We start from the raw sequence: 15,108 nt of genomic DNA, 5'->3' as shown, positions 1-15,108 counted from the left end.
TTTTCTAGCTTTTGATCCATAGTTTTGTGCGGCAATTCAAATACATATGAGTAGTTTTTAAATGTTATGACGGCTTTTAGCTCAACTACTCTTTCAAGCAGTAACTTTCAGTTTATCACCACCCTAGGGGTGAAAAATTTCCTGTCTGTTAACCAGAGATATAAATTTAGTGTATGGATCTCACAATCAAAATGAATAAGGCCTTTCTCTGCACTGTATCTGAGCCTCTCTCAATTTTATGAACTTTTGTTTAGGCCTAACAAAAACACCCATGGCCTCTCCCTTCATGCTGCTCTATTCTAAAGAAAGCAACCCTAGCCGATCTAAAGAAGATTCCAGGCAATGTCTTGCTCAATCTTTGTACCTTCTCCAGTGCAATCATAATCATATTGCATAGAATTCTGGCGTAACCTCCAAGTTCTTACTCATTTAATAAAGGCATGTAACCCATTTGCTAAAATATGTTGTCATGAACCCAGCTGATGAAATTACATCCGAAGATCCAGGCAAAAATGTGGCTTGATAGATCATATTTTGATTTAGTTGTAACAATGTGGTTCTTGCTTTATTCATTCGCGGGATGAAGGTGTCGCTGACCAGGCAGCATTTATTCCCCATCCCTAATTGCCTAGAGGGCAGTTAAGAACCAACCACCTTGCTGTGGGCCTGGAGTCACATGTAGGCCAGACCAGGTAAAGAAGGCAGTTTCTTTTCCTAAAGTACATTAGTGAGCCAAATGGGTTTTTCCTCTGAAAATTGGCAATGGATTCATTGTCATCATTAGATTCTTAATTCCAGATATTTATTGAACTCAAATTCAACCATCTGCCATGGTGGGATTTGAACCCGGGTCCCCAGAATGTTAGCTGGGTGTCTGGATTAACAGTCTAATGATAATACCACCAGGCCATTGGTGAAATATGCACGTGCAGTTCTGCAGATATTGCTTTAATTAGCAAATAGAGATTTATTAAGGAAAGAGATGATGTTAAATGTAGAATAAATCAAACCAGCTATTTATATCACAAATCAAAATTTTTTAAACACAACAAAAGTATAATCCTGTTAACCCAAAAACTCCTTTATAAATCAAAAAGAAACAAAACCTCGTGTGTGTGTGTGTGTGTGTGTGTGTGTGTGTGTGTGTGTGTGTGTGTGTGTGTGTGTGTGTCTGTACGTGTGTGTACCCAAAACATCACTACTATAGGGACTCTGGTGGAATTATTGTAACCCCTTTTAGGTTTAAGTCACTTGTAACTTCAGCTCTTTGTCGAGACTTGAATTAAAAGCAGATAGTCACAGAAAGCAGCTATTATGCACCTGCTCAAATGTATGTAGCTTGTATGTAGCCTTCATTGGTGAAGGTTTAGTCCCAATGGTTCTAGGCTGGGACTAATACTGACTCTTCACTCAAGGTAGTCCAGTTCACTATCCCCTTTCTTTCTCAACAGGGCACTGCTCTAAACAACCAGTGTATGCCAGGGACTTCACTGGATTATTCCTCTCAAAGTAAAACCTGAAAAGAAAAGTCTCCCTCTATAAGCTATATGGGTGTTTTTGTTAAATCTTAAAAATAGTTGGAAGTTCTCTCAGAAACCCAGGGCTCATTATTTACTTTCTAATGCATAAATCACCATTCATTCTAAAGCCTCAACTGTTTCAAAAGAAATCAGCATAGCTACAGAAATGAAGCTAATTTTTAACTACAACATGTAGAAAACTCTTAAATTACTAAGTCTCAAACCAGAAACCCAAACTTGCAATAAATGATATTAAATGTATGAAGTAGTCCAGCACTACGGCAATTGTGCCAGTGCTAGTCAAGCTACAAAACCTTTTCAATAACAGGGGTGTTTAAAGTCAACAAAAGTAGTCTCGGTCTATAAGGCTGTTGTATTGACTAACTGAAATACGAGTCGAAGTGGTGGTGCCAGAGGGGAAGGAAGTCAATAGGATGGATGTTCTGAATTTCACTTTTCCTCAACTATCTGCTGCCACTATAGGAAATCCTATGGATCCAAATTTGGGCTTCAGAGTCATCACAGCACTCATCAAGCCTGACAGAGGTCATCCTTGTGTTTGGGGAATTGCTGATGATGATGACACAGAATACTGGGAAAGATAAGAGCCGTCTGCTTTGGTCAAAAAAATGTTTTTGACCTATGGTTATGGACACTTCCACACTACTAGGGTTTCCATATCATTTGTAGGCCTGCTGTAAACTTGATGATGAAGATTGATTACAATGATTGGTCAACAGTTCCTTTATCGTTGTTTCATTACCGAGATGGTAGAAGGTAAATCAGATAAGCACGTTTTCACAATTCCTAGGCTCCCGTGAAAGAAGATGGTTATACATCGTGCACCCTTATATTACTACTTACTGATTAACATCACAAAGACAATGACAACAATTTCGCAAATCACAACTAGGTAAGCAGAGTCTTTGAATAAAAGCACATGAGTTTAGATATGAGATAACAAGGTGTAGAGCTGGATGAAAACAGCAGGCCAAGCAGCATCAGAGGGGCAGGAAAGCTGATGAGGCCTGAGACGTCAGTTTTCCTGCTCCTCAGATGCTGCTTATTACCTCAGATTCTCCAGCATCAGCAGTTCCTACTCACTGAGTTTAGATATGGGTGAAGGCAGGAATTGAGAAAGCAGTTGTAAGAGGTAGGCTTTGAGATGGAAAGCATTTGTGCTTTGCTTTTCTTTTCTTTTAATTAAGTCTCCCATAACATTGTTTGCACTCTAATTGCTTCTGCATAGGCTTTGAAGATAACAAACCTGCCAAACTTCCAATTCTTGCTCCCAGTTATGTCTCAATTCAAGGCACCTTCATTGTGTACTTGCTCACATTGCATCCAGATTCACCCAGAGTATGATGATTACACTGACAGTTTCCCATTTATTTGTTCAATTACCTGACAGCAATGTTATTTGATCATTTATACATTATTTAAACTATTGTTTTGCTGCCCAATTTTAGATATGTTTTCTCTGAGGCTAATGTTGATGCTTTCTTTTATTAGCAATTTAAAAAGACATTTAGTTCGTTGGAATGTAGTAAGAGTCATAAGCATTAAGTCATTAAAGAGCTTCACTAAATTGATTGTCATTATTAATATTTCACCTGACAAAATGAGTCACATTTTATGCCCAGGTGAAGTATTTAACAATGCAGGCCAAGCAGCATCAAATAATCAGGAACGCTGACGTTTCAGGCCTAGACCCTTCATCAGAGCCGAAACGTCAGCCTTCCTGCTCCTCTGATGCTGCTTGGCCTGCTGTGTTGATCCAGCTCTACACCTTGCTATCTCGGATTCTGCAGTTCCTATTATCTCTGAGGTATTTAACAATTTTGCATTCACTAAGTCTAGTTATTGTTTTGTTTCTGCAGATTTACCTACTGTCAATCTTTCTTTCAAGTTCTTAATGAACTCAATGACTATGCAGGCCAACGTGAAGTTGTTGCAGAAGAAATAGGCCACAGAGTCTATGGAGAACTTATGCGATATGCTCATGATCTGAAAATGGAAAGAAAAGCTGTGAGTGTTCTCTCATTTGTTTTCTTTACATGATGAAATGTGGACTTTAAACTAATTTTGGATTCTTTACTTATAGTTGAAAAGAAATAACAGAATTCTGATTGCGATGGACAAACTCTAATGCAATACAATTCATAAAATTATTATAGATGAGGGAGTCATATATCCAAATATCTCCATTGTACCACCAATTATTTCTGAAATGCTTTGCAGATGTTTGCATACAGCTTTGAATTTACATTTTCCCTGTCCTATCTTTGCAATTTAATTTGAAATGATGCTCTAGGTTTAATTATGTCTTGCTTACATGCACATATTTATTTCCTAGCTGCTGCCTTTACAGATGAAAAGCAGCTTTTTTTTTCAGTATTGACTCAAAGCTTGAGATTGTTCATCCTTTGAGGTTTAACTTCACAATTTTTCTGCATACTAGTTCTAGCACTGACTAGCAGAGAACCAGTTGCATGTTTTATTCAACAACAGTGCTGAAAAAAGAATGCTCTTCAGTTGTGGTTCTGTTTCCAACCCTATATTTATAGGGTTATAATGTCAGGTTCTGCAGGTCATATGATATTAGAATTTAAGAACAATTTTCCTGAACTATGTTCTACCTTCTCCTTTCCCCACATGCAATGGTCACTGATCAATCACTTCAACATTGTTAGGATTTCTAGAGCTTCCATGGGCGAAGGGAACGTTATATCTGTAGCTTGGCTTACGTAAGCTTGAAAATTATTGGTCAAAACTGCGTGTTGGAAAAGATTTGACATCAAGGAGAGAGACACAAACTGAGAGAACAAATGGAAACAAGTTGTGTTCCTCTCCTGAACAGATGCTAGTCTGTCTCCGCATTTACCACCAGCAATCTTTTTTAATGATCAGGAGCAGAATCCATGCTGATTTTTAATTCTGCTCTGCCTCATTTCAGTCTTCACCAGGTATACTGTGGCCATTGGTGTCCCAAGTGATCACAATTTTTGTTCTGTTTTAAAACATTGGTGTTTCAACAAAAACAACTTGTACAAATGTGGTTCACTTAATGTCAGAAAACATTTCAGTACTTAAAAGAAACAATTAAATTTGATGCACAGGGAGATGCTAGGAGCGGTGGCAAACAGTTTGATCAGAGTTGTTTTTGGGGATGGAGTGTAAGGGGAATAGAGAGAAGGAGAGCCATTAAGTTTTAGTGCTTGAATTCCAGGTGATGGATAAGCAATTGAAGGCACAATTCCTGATAATGGGATGAAAGGGTTGGAGGAAGTATAAGAGAACTCAGAATTGTAAAGTTGGAGGATTTGAAGACTTGGGGTTAGAGCGTTGAGTGATATTAAACCAGTGTAAAAAAAATTTCAGTTTGAGGCATTAGTGGAGCAATTATCAAACATAAGTTTTGATGAGAAGGACTTGATACATGTAAACAAACTGGCAGCAGAGTTTTGAAGACAATGGCCTAATGGAATTATTAATAGACTAATAATCAATAGACCTAGGTAACATTCTGGAGGCAAAAACAGAAATTGCATGAAAAGCTCAGCAGATCTGACAGTATCTGTGCAGCATGGGGAGAGAGGTTGAGAGACTGCACATGATAACGCATGGCTCAGAGTGAATTTCAGGATGCAGTGAGAACAATTGTGGAATGTTAAACATCACAGAGATACCTGTGATCATGGGTGGATTCAAATCATGAATGATGAAATTTGAGTTGGAATCCACGAAGGGCGAGTTTGAGCCAGAGGCAATCACTGAGGAATGTGAAGTGGCTGTGAAAGTGAGTTTTAGCAGATACCTTGTCAAGCACCAGGAGCAGTGACAAAATTAATGACAGTGAGCAAGAAAAAGATTGGAATGGAAATCCTGTCAAAGAGGAACAGAACTTCCTGAAGGTGGGCATGTCTGGAAGAGATGTAGCAGTGAGTTAAGGAGGTGTATAGTATAATTGCCCTTATTATTGGCTACGTAGAGTTTAAGAGCAGGGAGGCGTGTTGCTGGAACTATAGGAACTGTTGATGAGGCCCCAGCTAGAATATTGCATGCATTTCTGGAGTCCACATTTTTGGAGGGATTTGATAGCACTGGAAAGAACATGGAGGAGATTTACCAGGATGTTGTCTGGGCTAGAGACTAGACACATTGGGGTTTTTTTAGAGCTGAGAAAATTGAGAGGGAACATGATTGAGATGTATAAAATTGCGTAGTATGGATATGGTAGATGGAAACAAACATTTCCTCTTGATGGAGGATCAGTGACTGGGGTGGGGGGGCTGTGTGGTGGTGGTTGTTGGTTGCCAGTGGTATATTTAATGTAAAGGCAGAAGGTTGAAAGGAAAATAGTTTCAGCCATAAGGTGGTGGGAATCTGGTACTCACTGCCAAAGGCCCATTTCTGTGCTGTAGGTCTCTATGACTCTATAACATGCATGGAATAAAATTTAAAATCTAGATGCACAAATCTGTAATCATACTGAAATTACAGACTTAACACACAATCTAGTCTCATGAGAAACTAGGTAACCAGAGTTGTAACACTGACATTCATATTACTAAACAATTGTCTAATCTCATGATTGAACACTTTGAGGTTGCTTTCTTTTTGCAGCACCTGCAAGAAGGACGTAAAGCCCAGCAGTACCTTGACACATGCTGGAAACAGATGGATAATGTAAGCTTCATTTCTTTTTCTCCTTTTAAACTGTATTTAAACTGTGAGGACTGAGGTGCTGTCACCATAGTTGCGTCATTTTCAAATTGGGACTCGACTAGAATTAAAGGAGGAGCAGATACCTTGGGTGGAGGATTGGCAGCGATCACTCACAGAGGGTTGGGGCCATTGAGGAACTGTAAAATACAGATGAGAATTTTAGCTTTGGTAGATTCTGTCTAGATTCCAGTTCTTGCCAACAGCACTGGCACACCTCCCCATAAAGATGCTGGTCCCATTCCAGTTCAGATGCAACCTGTCCGCCATCTACCGGTCTCGGCACCTAAAGAAGGTCTCTAGATCCCAGAATGCTAAAGCCCCCACCACCACCACACCATCTCGCCAGCCATGCATTCATCTGGTCAGAAGTCACACAACACCAGATTATAGTATCACGGATAATGGGAACTGCAGATGCTGGAGAATCCGAGACAACACCCAAAGTGTGGAGCTGGATAAACATAGCAGGCCAAGCAGCATCTCAGGAGCACAAAAGCTGACGTTTCGGGCCTAGACCCCTTCTGATGAAGGGTCTAGGCCCGAAACGTCAGCTTTTGTGCTCCTAAGATGCTGCTTGGCCTGCTGTGTTCATCCAGCTCCACACTTTGTTATTACCAGGTTACAATACAGCAGCTTTATTTAGAATTGCAGGCTTTCGGAGCACCGCTCCTTTGTCAGGTGAAATCACTCTGAAAGCCTGTGATTTCAGATAAATCTATTGGACTATAACCTGGTATCATATGACTTCTAACCCTAGTCCAACACCAGCACCTCCATATCATGCATTCATCTGCATGAACCTCCTATTCCTAATACCAATGTTAGAATATAGAACAGTGCAGGCCCTTAGGCCCACTATGTTGTGCCAAACTTTTACCCTAAACCTAAGGTCTATCTAACTGCCACCCCTACGTTACGCTATCACCCATATGCCTATAATATAGCTGCTTAAATGCCCTAATGAGGCCGACTCCACTGCCGTCTCTGGCAATGCATTCCGTGCCCTGACCACACTCTGAGTAAAGAACCTACCTCTGACGTCTCGCCTGTATCTACCTCCACTCACTTTAAAACTATGGCCCCTCGTAATAGCTACCTCCACCTTAGCAAAGAGTCTCTGGCTGTCCACTCTATCTGTACCTCTGATCATTTTGTACGCCTCTATCAAGTCACCTCTCATCCTTGGTCGTTCGAAAGAGAAAAGCCCTAGTGCTCTCTACCTTTCCTTGTAAGACCTTCGCTCCATTCCAGGCAATATCCTGGTAAATCTCCTCTGCACCTTTTCTAGCGCTTCCACATGTTTCCTGTAATGAGGCAACCAGAACTGGAAGCAATACTCCAGATGTGGCCAAACCAGGCTTTTGTATAGCTGGAGCATAACTTCACGGTTCTTGAACTCAAGCCCTCTATTAATGAAAGTTAACACACCATCCGCCTTCTTAACAACTCTATCCACCTGCATGGCAGCTTTCAGGGAACTGTGGACATGAACCCCAAGATCCCTCTGCTCCTCAACACTGCCAAGAATCTTTCCGTTAATCTTGTATTCTGCTTTCAAATTTGTCCTTCCAAAATGAATCACCTTGCACTTTTCAGGGTTAAACTCCATCTGCCACTTCTCAGCCCAGTTCTGCATCCTATCGATGTCCCATTGTGAACCAGAACACTACCCCACAACTGACCTACCTTCGTATTGTGTGCAAACTTACTAATCCACTCTTCCACTCCTACATTCAAATCATTGACAAAAATCACAAACAGAAGAGGACCCAGAACAGATTGTTATGGTACACCACTTGTAACTGAGCACCATGTTGAATATTTTCCATCCACTACCACCCTTTGTCTTCTAAGGGTCAGCCAATTCTGAATCCAGTCTACCAGATTTCCCCCTATCCCATGCCTCCTTACTTTCTGCATGAGCCTACCATGGGGAACCTTATCAAACACCTTACTTAAATCCATGTATACCACATCCACTGCTGTACCTTCATCCACATGTTTGGTCACCTCTTCAAAGAATTCAATAAGGTGTGTGAGGCATGGTCTACCCCTCACAAATCCATGATGACTATCACGAATCAAACTGTGCCTATCCAAGTGATCATAAATCCTCTCTCTCAGACACAATTTAGAATTTAATTAGAACATATAAAATTGACTCAATTTCTTTGAACTGTATGAGTAACTAGGCATGGGGTAGATTGGGCAAAGAGTTTGTTTTGAACCCACAGGTAAGTAGCTTGGGCTAGGATCTCGGATGTCTGCATGGAGAACACCATGCCTAATCCATGACTTGACATGCAAATACTTTGCCGTATAGTGGCAAAGATCTAGGCATTGCTAGAATGCACTTTTTCCTCTCTCATGGGATGGAAGTTCACTGGACGTGCCAGCATTTACTGCCCATCCGCAGTTGCCCTTGAGAAGGTGGTGTTGATCTGCCACCTTGAACTGCTGTAAACCATATGGTTTAACTAATCCACAGTGCCATTTAAGGAGTTGCAGGATTTTCACCAGTGACACTGAGGAATGTTGACATATTTCAAACTCAGGATGGTAAGTGGTTTGGAGGGGAATTTGCAAGGATTTGCTGTGCTTGTTCTTCTTGATGGTAGTAGCTGAGGGTCTGGAAATTGATCTCTGAGGAGCCTTGATGAATTTCTGTATTACATCCTGTACTTGGTACCTGGTGCTGCTACTGATTATTAGTGGTCAAGGGAGTGAATAGCACCATGTTCACAAACAATCAAGTGGATCAATTTTGTTTTTGATGGTGTCAAGCTTCTTGATTATTGTTGGACCTGCACACATCCAGGCAACTGAAAACTATTCCAACCCATTCCTGACTTGTGTTTTGTAGATAATGGATAGGCTTTAGGAAGTCAGAAAGTGAGTTGCTTGGTATGATTCTTAGCCTCTGATCTGCTCTTGTAGTCATGGTATTTATATGGCGAGTCAAGTTCAGTTTCTGGTCAATGTTAAACCCAGAATTCTATTAGTGGGGGTGACAGTGATGCCATAGAATGTTAAGACAGCTGGTTAGATTCTCTTTTGTTGGAGGTAGCCATTGCTTCACGTTTGTATAGAACATTACAGCACAGTACAGGCCCTTCGGCCCTTCCGACCTGTCATACCGATCTGAAGCCCATCTAACCTACACTATTCCATGTACGTCCATATGCTTATCCAATGACGACTTAAATGTACCTAAAGTTGGCGAATCTACTACCATTGCAGGCAAAGCATCCCATTCCCTTACTACTCTTTGAGTAAAGAAACCACCTCTGACATCTGTCCTGTATCTTTCACCCCTCAATTTAAAGCTATGCCCCCTCGTGCTCGCTGTCACCATCCTAGGAAAAAGGCTCTCCCTATCCACCCTATCTAACCCTCTGATTATTTTATATGTTTCAATTAAGTCACCTCTCAATCTTCTTCTCTCTAATGAAAACAGCCTTAAGTCCCTCAGCCTCTCCTCGTAAGACCTTCCCTCCATACCAGGCAACATCCTAGTAAATCTCCTCTGCACCCTTTCCAAAGCTTCCTCATCCTTCTTATAATGCGGTGACCAGAACTGTACACAATACTCCAAGTGCGGCTGCACCAGAGTTTTGTACAGCTTCACCAAAACCTCTTGTTTCCAGAACTCGATCCCTCTATTAATAAAAGCTAAAACACTGTATGCCTTCTTAACAGCCCTGTTAATCTGGGTGGCAACTTTCAATGATCTGTGTACATGGACACAGAGATCTCTCTGCTCATCTACACTGCAAAGAATCTTACCATTAGCCCTGTACTTTGCCTTCCGGTTACTCCTACCAAAGTGCATCACCTCACACTTGTCTGCATTAAACTCCATTTGCCACCTCTCAGCCCAGCTCTGCAGCTTATCTATGTCTCTCTGCAACCTACAGCATCCTTCGTCACTATCCACAACTCCACCGACCTTAGTGTCATCTGCAAATTTACTAACCCATCCTTCTACACCCTCATCCAGGTCATTGATAAACCCAACACCGACCCTTGCGGTACACCACTAGTAACTGGTCTCCAGGATGAACATTTCTCATCAACTACCACCCTCTGTCTTCTTTCAGCAAGCCAATTTCCGATCCAAACTGCTATATCTCCCACAATTCCATTCCTCCGCATTTTGTACAATAGCCTATTGTGGGGAACCTTATTGAACGCCTTGCTGAAATCCATGTACACCACATCAACCGGTTTACTCTCATCTACCTGTTTGGTCACCTTCTCAAAGAACTCAATAACGTTCGTGAGGCACGTCCTACCCTTCACAAAACCATGCTGACTATCCCTAATCAAATTATTCTTTTCTAGATGATTATAAATCCTATTCTTATAACCTTTTCCAACACTTTACCAACAACTGAGGTAAGGCTCACTGGTCTGTAATTACCAGGGTTGTCTCTACTCCCCTTCTTGAACAGGGGAACCACATTTGCTATCCTCCAGTCATCTGGCACTATTCCTGTAGACAATGACGAGTTCAAGATCAGTGCCAAAGGCTCAGCAATCTCCTCCCTGGCTTCCCAGGAGGATCCTAGGATAAATCCCATCCGGCCCAGGGGACATATCTATGCTGTGAATGTTAGGTGCAACTTATCAACCAAAGCCTGGGTCTTGTCCCGGTGTTGCTAAATTTGAACAAGGACTTCTTCAGTATCTGGGCAATCATGAATGGTGCTGAACATTATGCAGTTATCAGCAAACATCTCCACTTCTGACCTTAGGATGGAGGAAAGGTCATTGATGAAGAAGCTGAAGATGGTAAAGTCTCAGACACTCTGCTGAGAAATCCTGAAGAGATGTTCTGGAGCTAAGATGACCTACCTCCAACGACCACAACCACCTTCCTTTATGCCAGGCGTAAGTCTAACCAGCGGAAAGTTTCCCCCTGATTCCCATTGAATTTAGTTTTGCTAGGGATTCTTGATATCACACTTGGTCAAATATGGCCTTGATGTCAAGGGCTGTCACATTTACCTAATATCTGGAATTTAGCTTCTTCATCCATGTTTAAACTAAGGTTGCGAGCTGACCAGCTCTAGTGAAGCCCAAACTGAGCATCACTCAACAGTTTATTGCTAAGCAATTGCTGCGTGACAGTCCTGTTAATGACCCTTGCATTGCTGGATGGGGGACTTTTTTTCCGTATTAAGCAGAATGCCAGTGTTGTAGGTGTACTGTAACAGCTGTGGTAGGGGTGCTAGAACATGTTCTGGAGCACAAGTCTTCTGGGCTACTTTGCGAATGCTGTCAAGCTCTGTTGCCTTTTCAGTTTATTTTTTGACATTATAGAATCCCTACAGTGTAGGAGCATTCCATTCAGCCCATCAAGTTCCTGATCCTCTGAAGAGCAGCCTGCCTAGGCCCACCCCACTACCCTCTCCGTGTAATTGTGCATTTCTCATGGCTAACCCACCTAGCCAGCACATCCCAAGACATTATGGGCAATTTAGCATGACCAACAAACTTAACCTGCATATCTTTGGACTGTGGGAGGAAACTGGAGGACCCGGAGGAAACCCACGCTAACCTGGGGAGAATGTGCAAACTCCACACAAGTGTTTGTCTGAAGGTGGAATTGAACCTGGGTCCTTAGTGCTGTGAGGCAGCAGTGCTAACCACTTTGCCACCATGCCATCCTATCACATGGTGTGAATTGAATGGGCTGATGATCGGCATCTGTGATCTGAGGGATTTCTGGAGGAGGCTAAGATGGATCAGCTGCTTGGAAGCTCATTTTGTTTGCATACTACTCCTTTTACTGAAGAGGAGCCCATATCATATGCTGCTTTATTAAAGCATTTGGGATTGAATCCACACAAATGTGTCCCTGTAGACCGTGGCAGAAAGACTTTTGCTGATGGGGGAGCAATTTAATGATTAATCCTGGTAAATTCTTTGCTGTGGCCAGAAAATAAAAATGCTGCTCATTAATAAGGTATATTGCCGCCTTGTATTGAGAAAAACAATTTGCACAGCGTAGTTGCAAATAAATTTTTCAGCTGACTGTGCATTGTGCAAACTAAAATAGCAACCAAGATGATGTTTGTCTTTCTAAAGTATTTTTTCGATGAACCCTTTAGCTAACTGTGCCCAATTTGTTGACATCATAGAATACCTAACAGTATTGGGAGCATGCCATTCAGCTCATCAAATTCATACCCGATCTTCTGAAGAGCAGCCTACCCAGGATCGTCCCACTATCTTCATGATTAGGCTTTCTTAGGATTGCTTATGCTGTTATATTCTTATACAGATTATCATAACCAATATGGTGAGAAATGGCTTCTTCATGCAACTGTTTAACAAAATGCAGAGAATACAGACTTTTTTAAAACTTGTTCTTTTAGTATTTTTTTCTACATCATGAACGCTTGTGACAGCTTAACTTGGGGAGAAAATCTTCACCTGGCTCAATGGAATAATTGCGGATATAAACACAAGGAAGACTTTGACTGCCACCTTAAAGCCTTATTACCCAAAACTAAAATTTAAATGATTTTGACCACGTGGGTTTGATTTATGTTCGAAAGGTATATCTAGGTTCAAACAGATCATAATCATTTTCATTGAATTTATTATTGTTTCTGAAAAACTACAATGCATTTTTATCATTTCGTTAAGATTTCTCATTGTTCCAGGTAAGCATCACTTTAATGATTCAGTAGCTTCCAAAACTTGGTCAGAAGTTTCAAACTAGAAGAGTAATCATCAAATTATGTTTTTTTAAAAATACCTTTCCCTTTCAGAGTAAAAAGAAGTTCGAGAGAGAATGCAAAGAGACTGAGAAGGCGCAACTGTGTTATGAGAGACTAGATTCTGACCATAATGCAACAAAAGCAGATGTTGAAAAGGTTGGAAATTTGTTGTTTCTATGAAAGTAGACAATTTTTAAGTTATTTCAAAGCTGGTTCTTCTGCACGTTCAAATTTGCCCGTTATGCTTAATGAAAAATAAGATTTACTTCACTGAAGGATGATGGGGTTGGTGAAGGAGGATTAGTACATTTAGAACTAATGTTGAGGTAGGTTGGCTCACCGCGCTGGTTTATTGTCCCGCAGACGTTTTGTTACCGTGCTTGGTAACAGCTGCACTGAGGATGTTACCCAGTATGGTAATGAAACATCTGCGGAACAACAAACCAGCTCGGCAAGCCAACCAACCTCAACACCCACAACCTGAGCTACAGATCTACTCCAAAACCTTAGAACTAATGTTAATATTGTGTATTTAATTCACCGTGGAACAGCATCGACGGGTTTCCTGTATTGTTGATGTTATGCATGGGTAGGGTCATTGACAAATAGCTTTCTTTGAGTTGCAGAAGAAAGATGTTGGCAAATTGACAATCCATTTGGTAGGACAGTGTACCGCATATAATATGCTTAGTACAAACAAACGTACAATTGGTTTTGAAATGCTGTTTTTTAACATACATCAGACATTTTAATGCATGGTGTAAGAAAATGTTCAAAGTGAGAACTTTTTCCAAGTGCTTCTTTTAGCAGATGGCAAAAGTTTATTAAAATTATTTTTCATCAAGTAGCGCTGACCTCTGTATGGTGTCTCTGGCTTACTTTGGTGAGATTAGTCACAGGAGGTTTTCAAGAAGGCATAGCTCAAATTGTGTACTTGTTACATTTCCTGTTTCTCATGTGGAACTGCTCTAGCTACGACTAAAAGAAATCTGACGCTATCCTTGTAAAGAAAAGACAGTGACCACTGCTGTACAGAAAGAGACTATCTCAGTATTCAATTAATGAGACTTTACCACGCGTGCAATCACTGCTGTCTTTCTTATGCACAAAGGTTGAAAGACCTTCTGTCTGTGCATCCTCTGCACGCCTGCGTGCATCCATTTACCTGAAGCTTTGAGAAACTGACAGCCTCATCAAAGTGGCACTTCCTGTTGGGGTTGAGAAAAGTTTCAAGAACTGGTGTTTATCCAAGGTTAAAATTGAATTTTCACATAAAGAAACCAGCTAGAGTATTATGATATACTTTTGGGCAGTGGGCCACCTTTTGGATATTGTATCAAATACCATTGTATCAAAGTTGGGACTTGTAGTCATTTTGTAAGTAAAGATGCCAATCACCAAGTATCACTTTTAGCTGCTAAGAAGTCTATTTGGCGTAGTTTTCTGTTCTTTCAGACTGGTGACACATGCCATTTAGGATATTATTCCACTGCATTTTAATCACTCCAAATAATAAAGTAGAAATATGAACTGCCAAAATCCATTCCTTGCCAACTCAGTTCACAGTGATTTCCTCAGTTAACATTTGATAACATGACCTTTTGTGCATTTGTAAAGTATGGTGGACAGTCACATGAAGAGTCTTATCATATGATGCAGTAATGGTGTCTTTGGCAGTTTTGGGTGGATGAGCAGCTCTCTAACCTTGTTGCCTGTAGAGTGAATGTCTCCATAATAAAGCTTCTGCCTCTTGGTCCTTTTGTAATACAAGAAAAAAATTGGTACATGGATGGGATTAAAAGCTGCACTGAGATCCACTGCACCAATCACTCATTAATAAAATCACCCCACAGAAACGGTGAGCAGGCAAAAGGAGCTTGCCAAGTACTCAACCCTGAGAAACAATTCCTCTACACAAGGAAACGTCTTAAGCTAGGGATATATACTTGGAAACAAAGAGGCAGCCTTGGGAATACCTTGTTATAAATAAAAAAAAAACAAGATAGTGTTAATGTTTTTGTGGTACATTGTGCAACCCAGAAGCTTCACATTTTAAAACAACAGGAAATTTTGGCATGTGAGACTGTATGATGGGAATACAGTGAACTGAGACTGCTATACAGATAGAG

General features: G+C 40.9%; 1 protein-coding gene across 3 annotated transcripts in view; it reads left to right on the top strand.

The window, feature by feature from the left end:
- fnbp1l (formin binding protein 1-like) overlaps nucleotides 1–15,108 on the top strand; it is a 171,205-nt gene that overhangs the window by 112,918 nt on the left and 43,179 nt on the right. For all 3 annotated transcript variants that reach the window (XM_048539604.2, XM_048539602.2, XM_048539603.2), the window contains exons 4-6: nucleotides 3,401–3,548; nucleotides 6,147–6,209; nucleotides 13,031–13,135. In XM_048539604.2, coding sequence (XP_048395561.1) covers nucleotides 3,401–3,548; nucleotides 6,147–6,209; nucleotides 13,031–13,135 — 316 coding nt within the window. The remainder of the gene's footprint in view (nucleotides 1–3,400; nucleotides 3,549–6,146; nucleotides 6,210–13,030; nucleotides 13,136–15,108) is intronic.

The sequence above is a fragment of the Stegostoma tigrinum genome, chromosome 8, assembly GCF_030684315.1.
Source record: "Stegostoma tigrinum isolate sSteTig4 chromosome 8, sSteTig4.hap1, whole genome shotgun sequence".
Lineage (NCBI taxonomy): Eukaryota > Metazoa > Chordata > Chondrichthyes > Orectolobiformes > Stegostomatidae > Stegostoma > Stegostoma tigrinum.
This window is presented reverse-complemented; position numbering and strand designations above follow the sequence as displayed.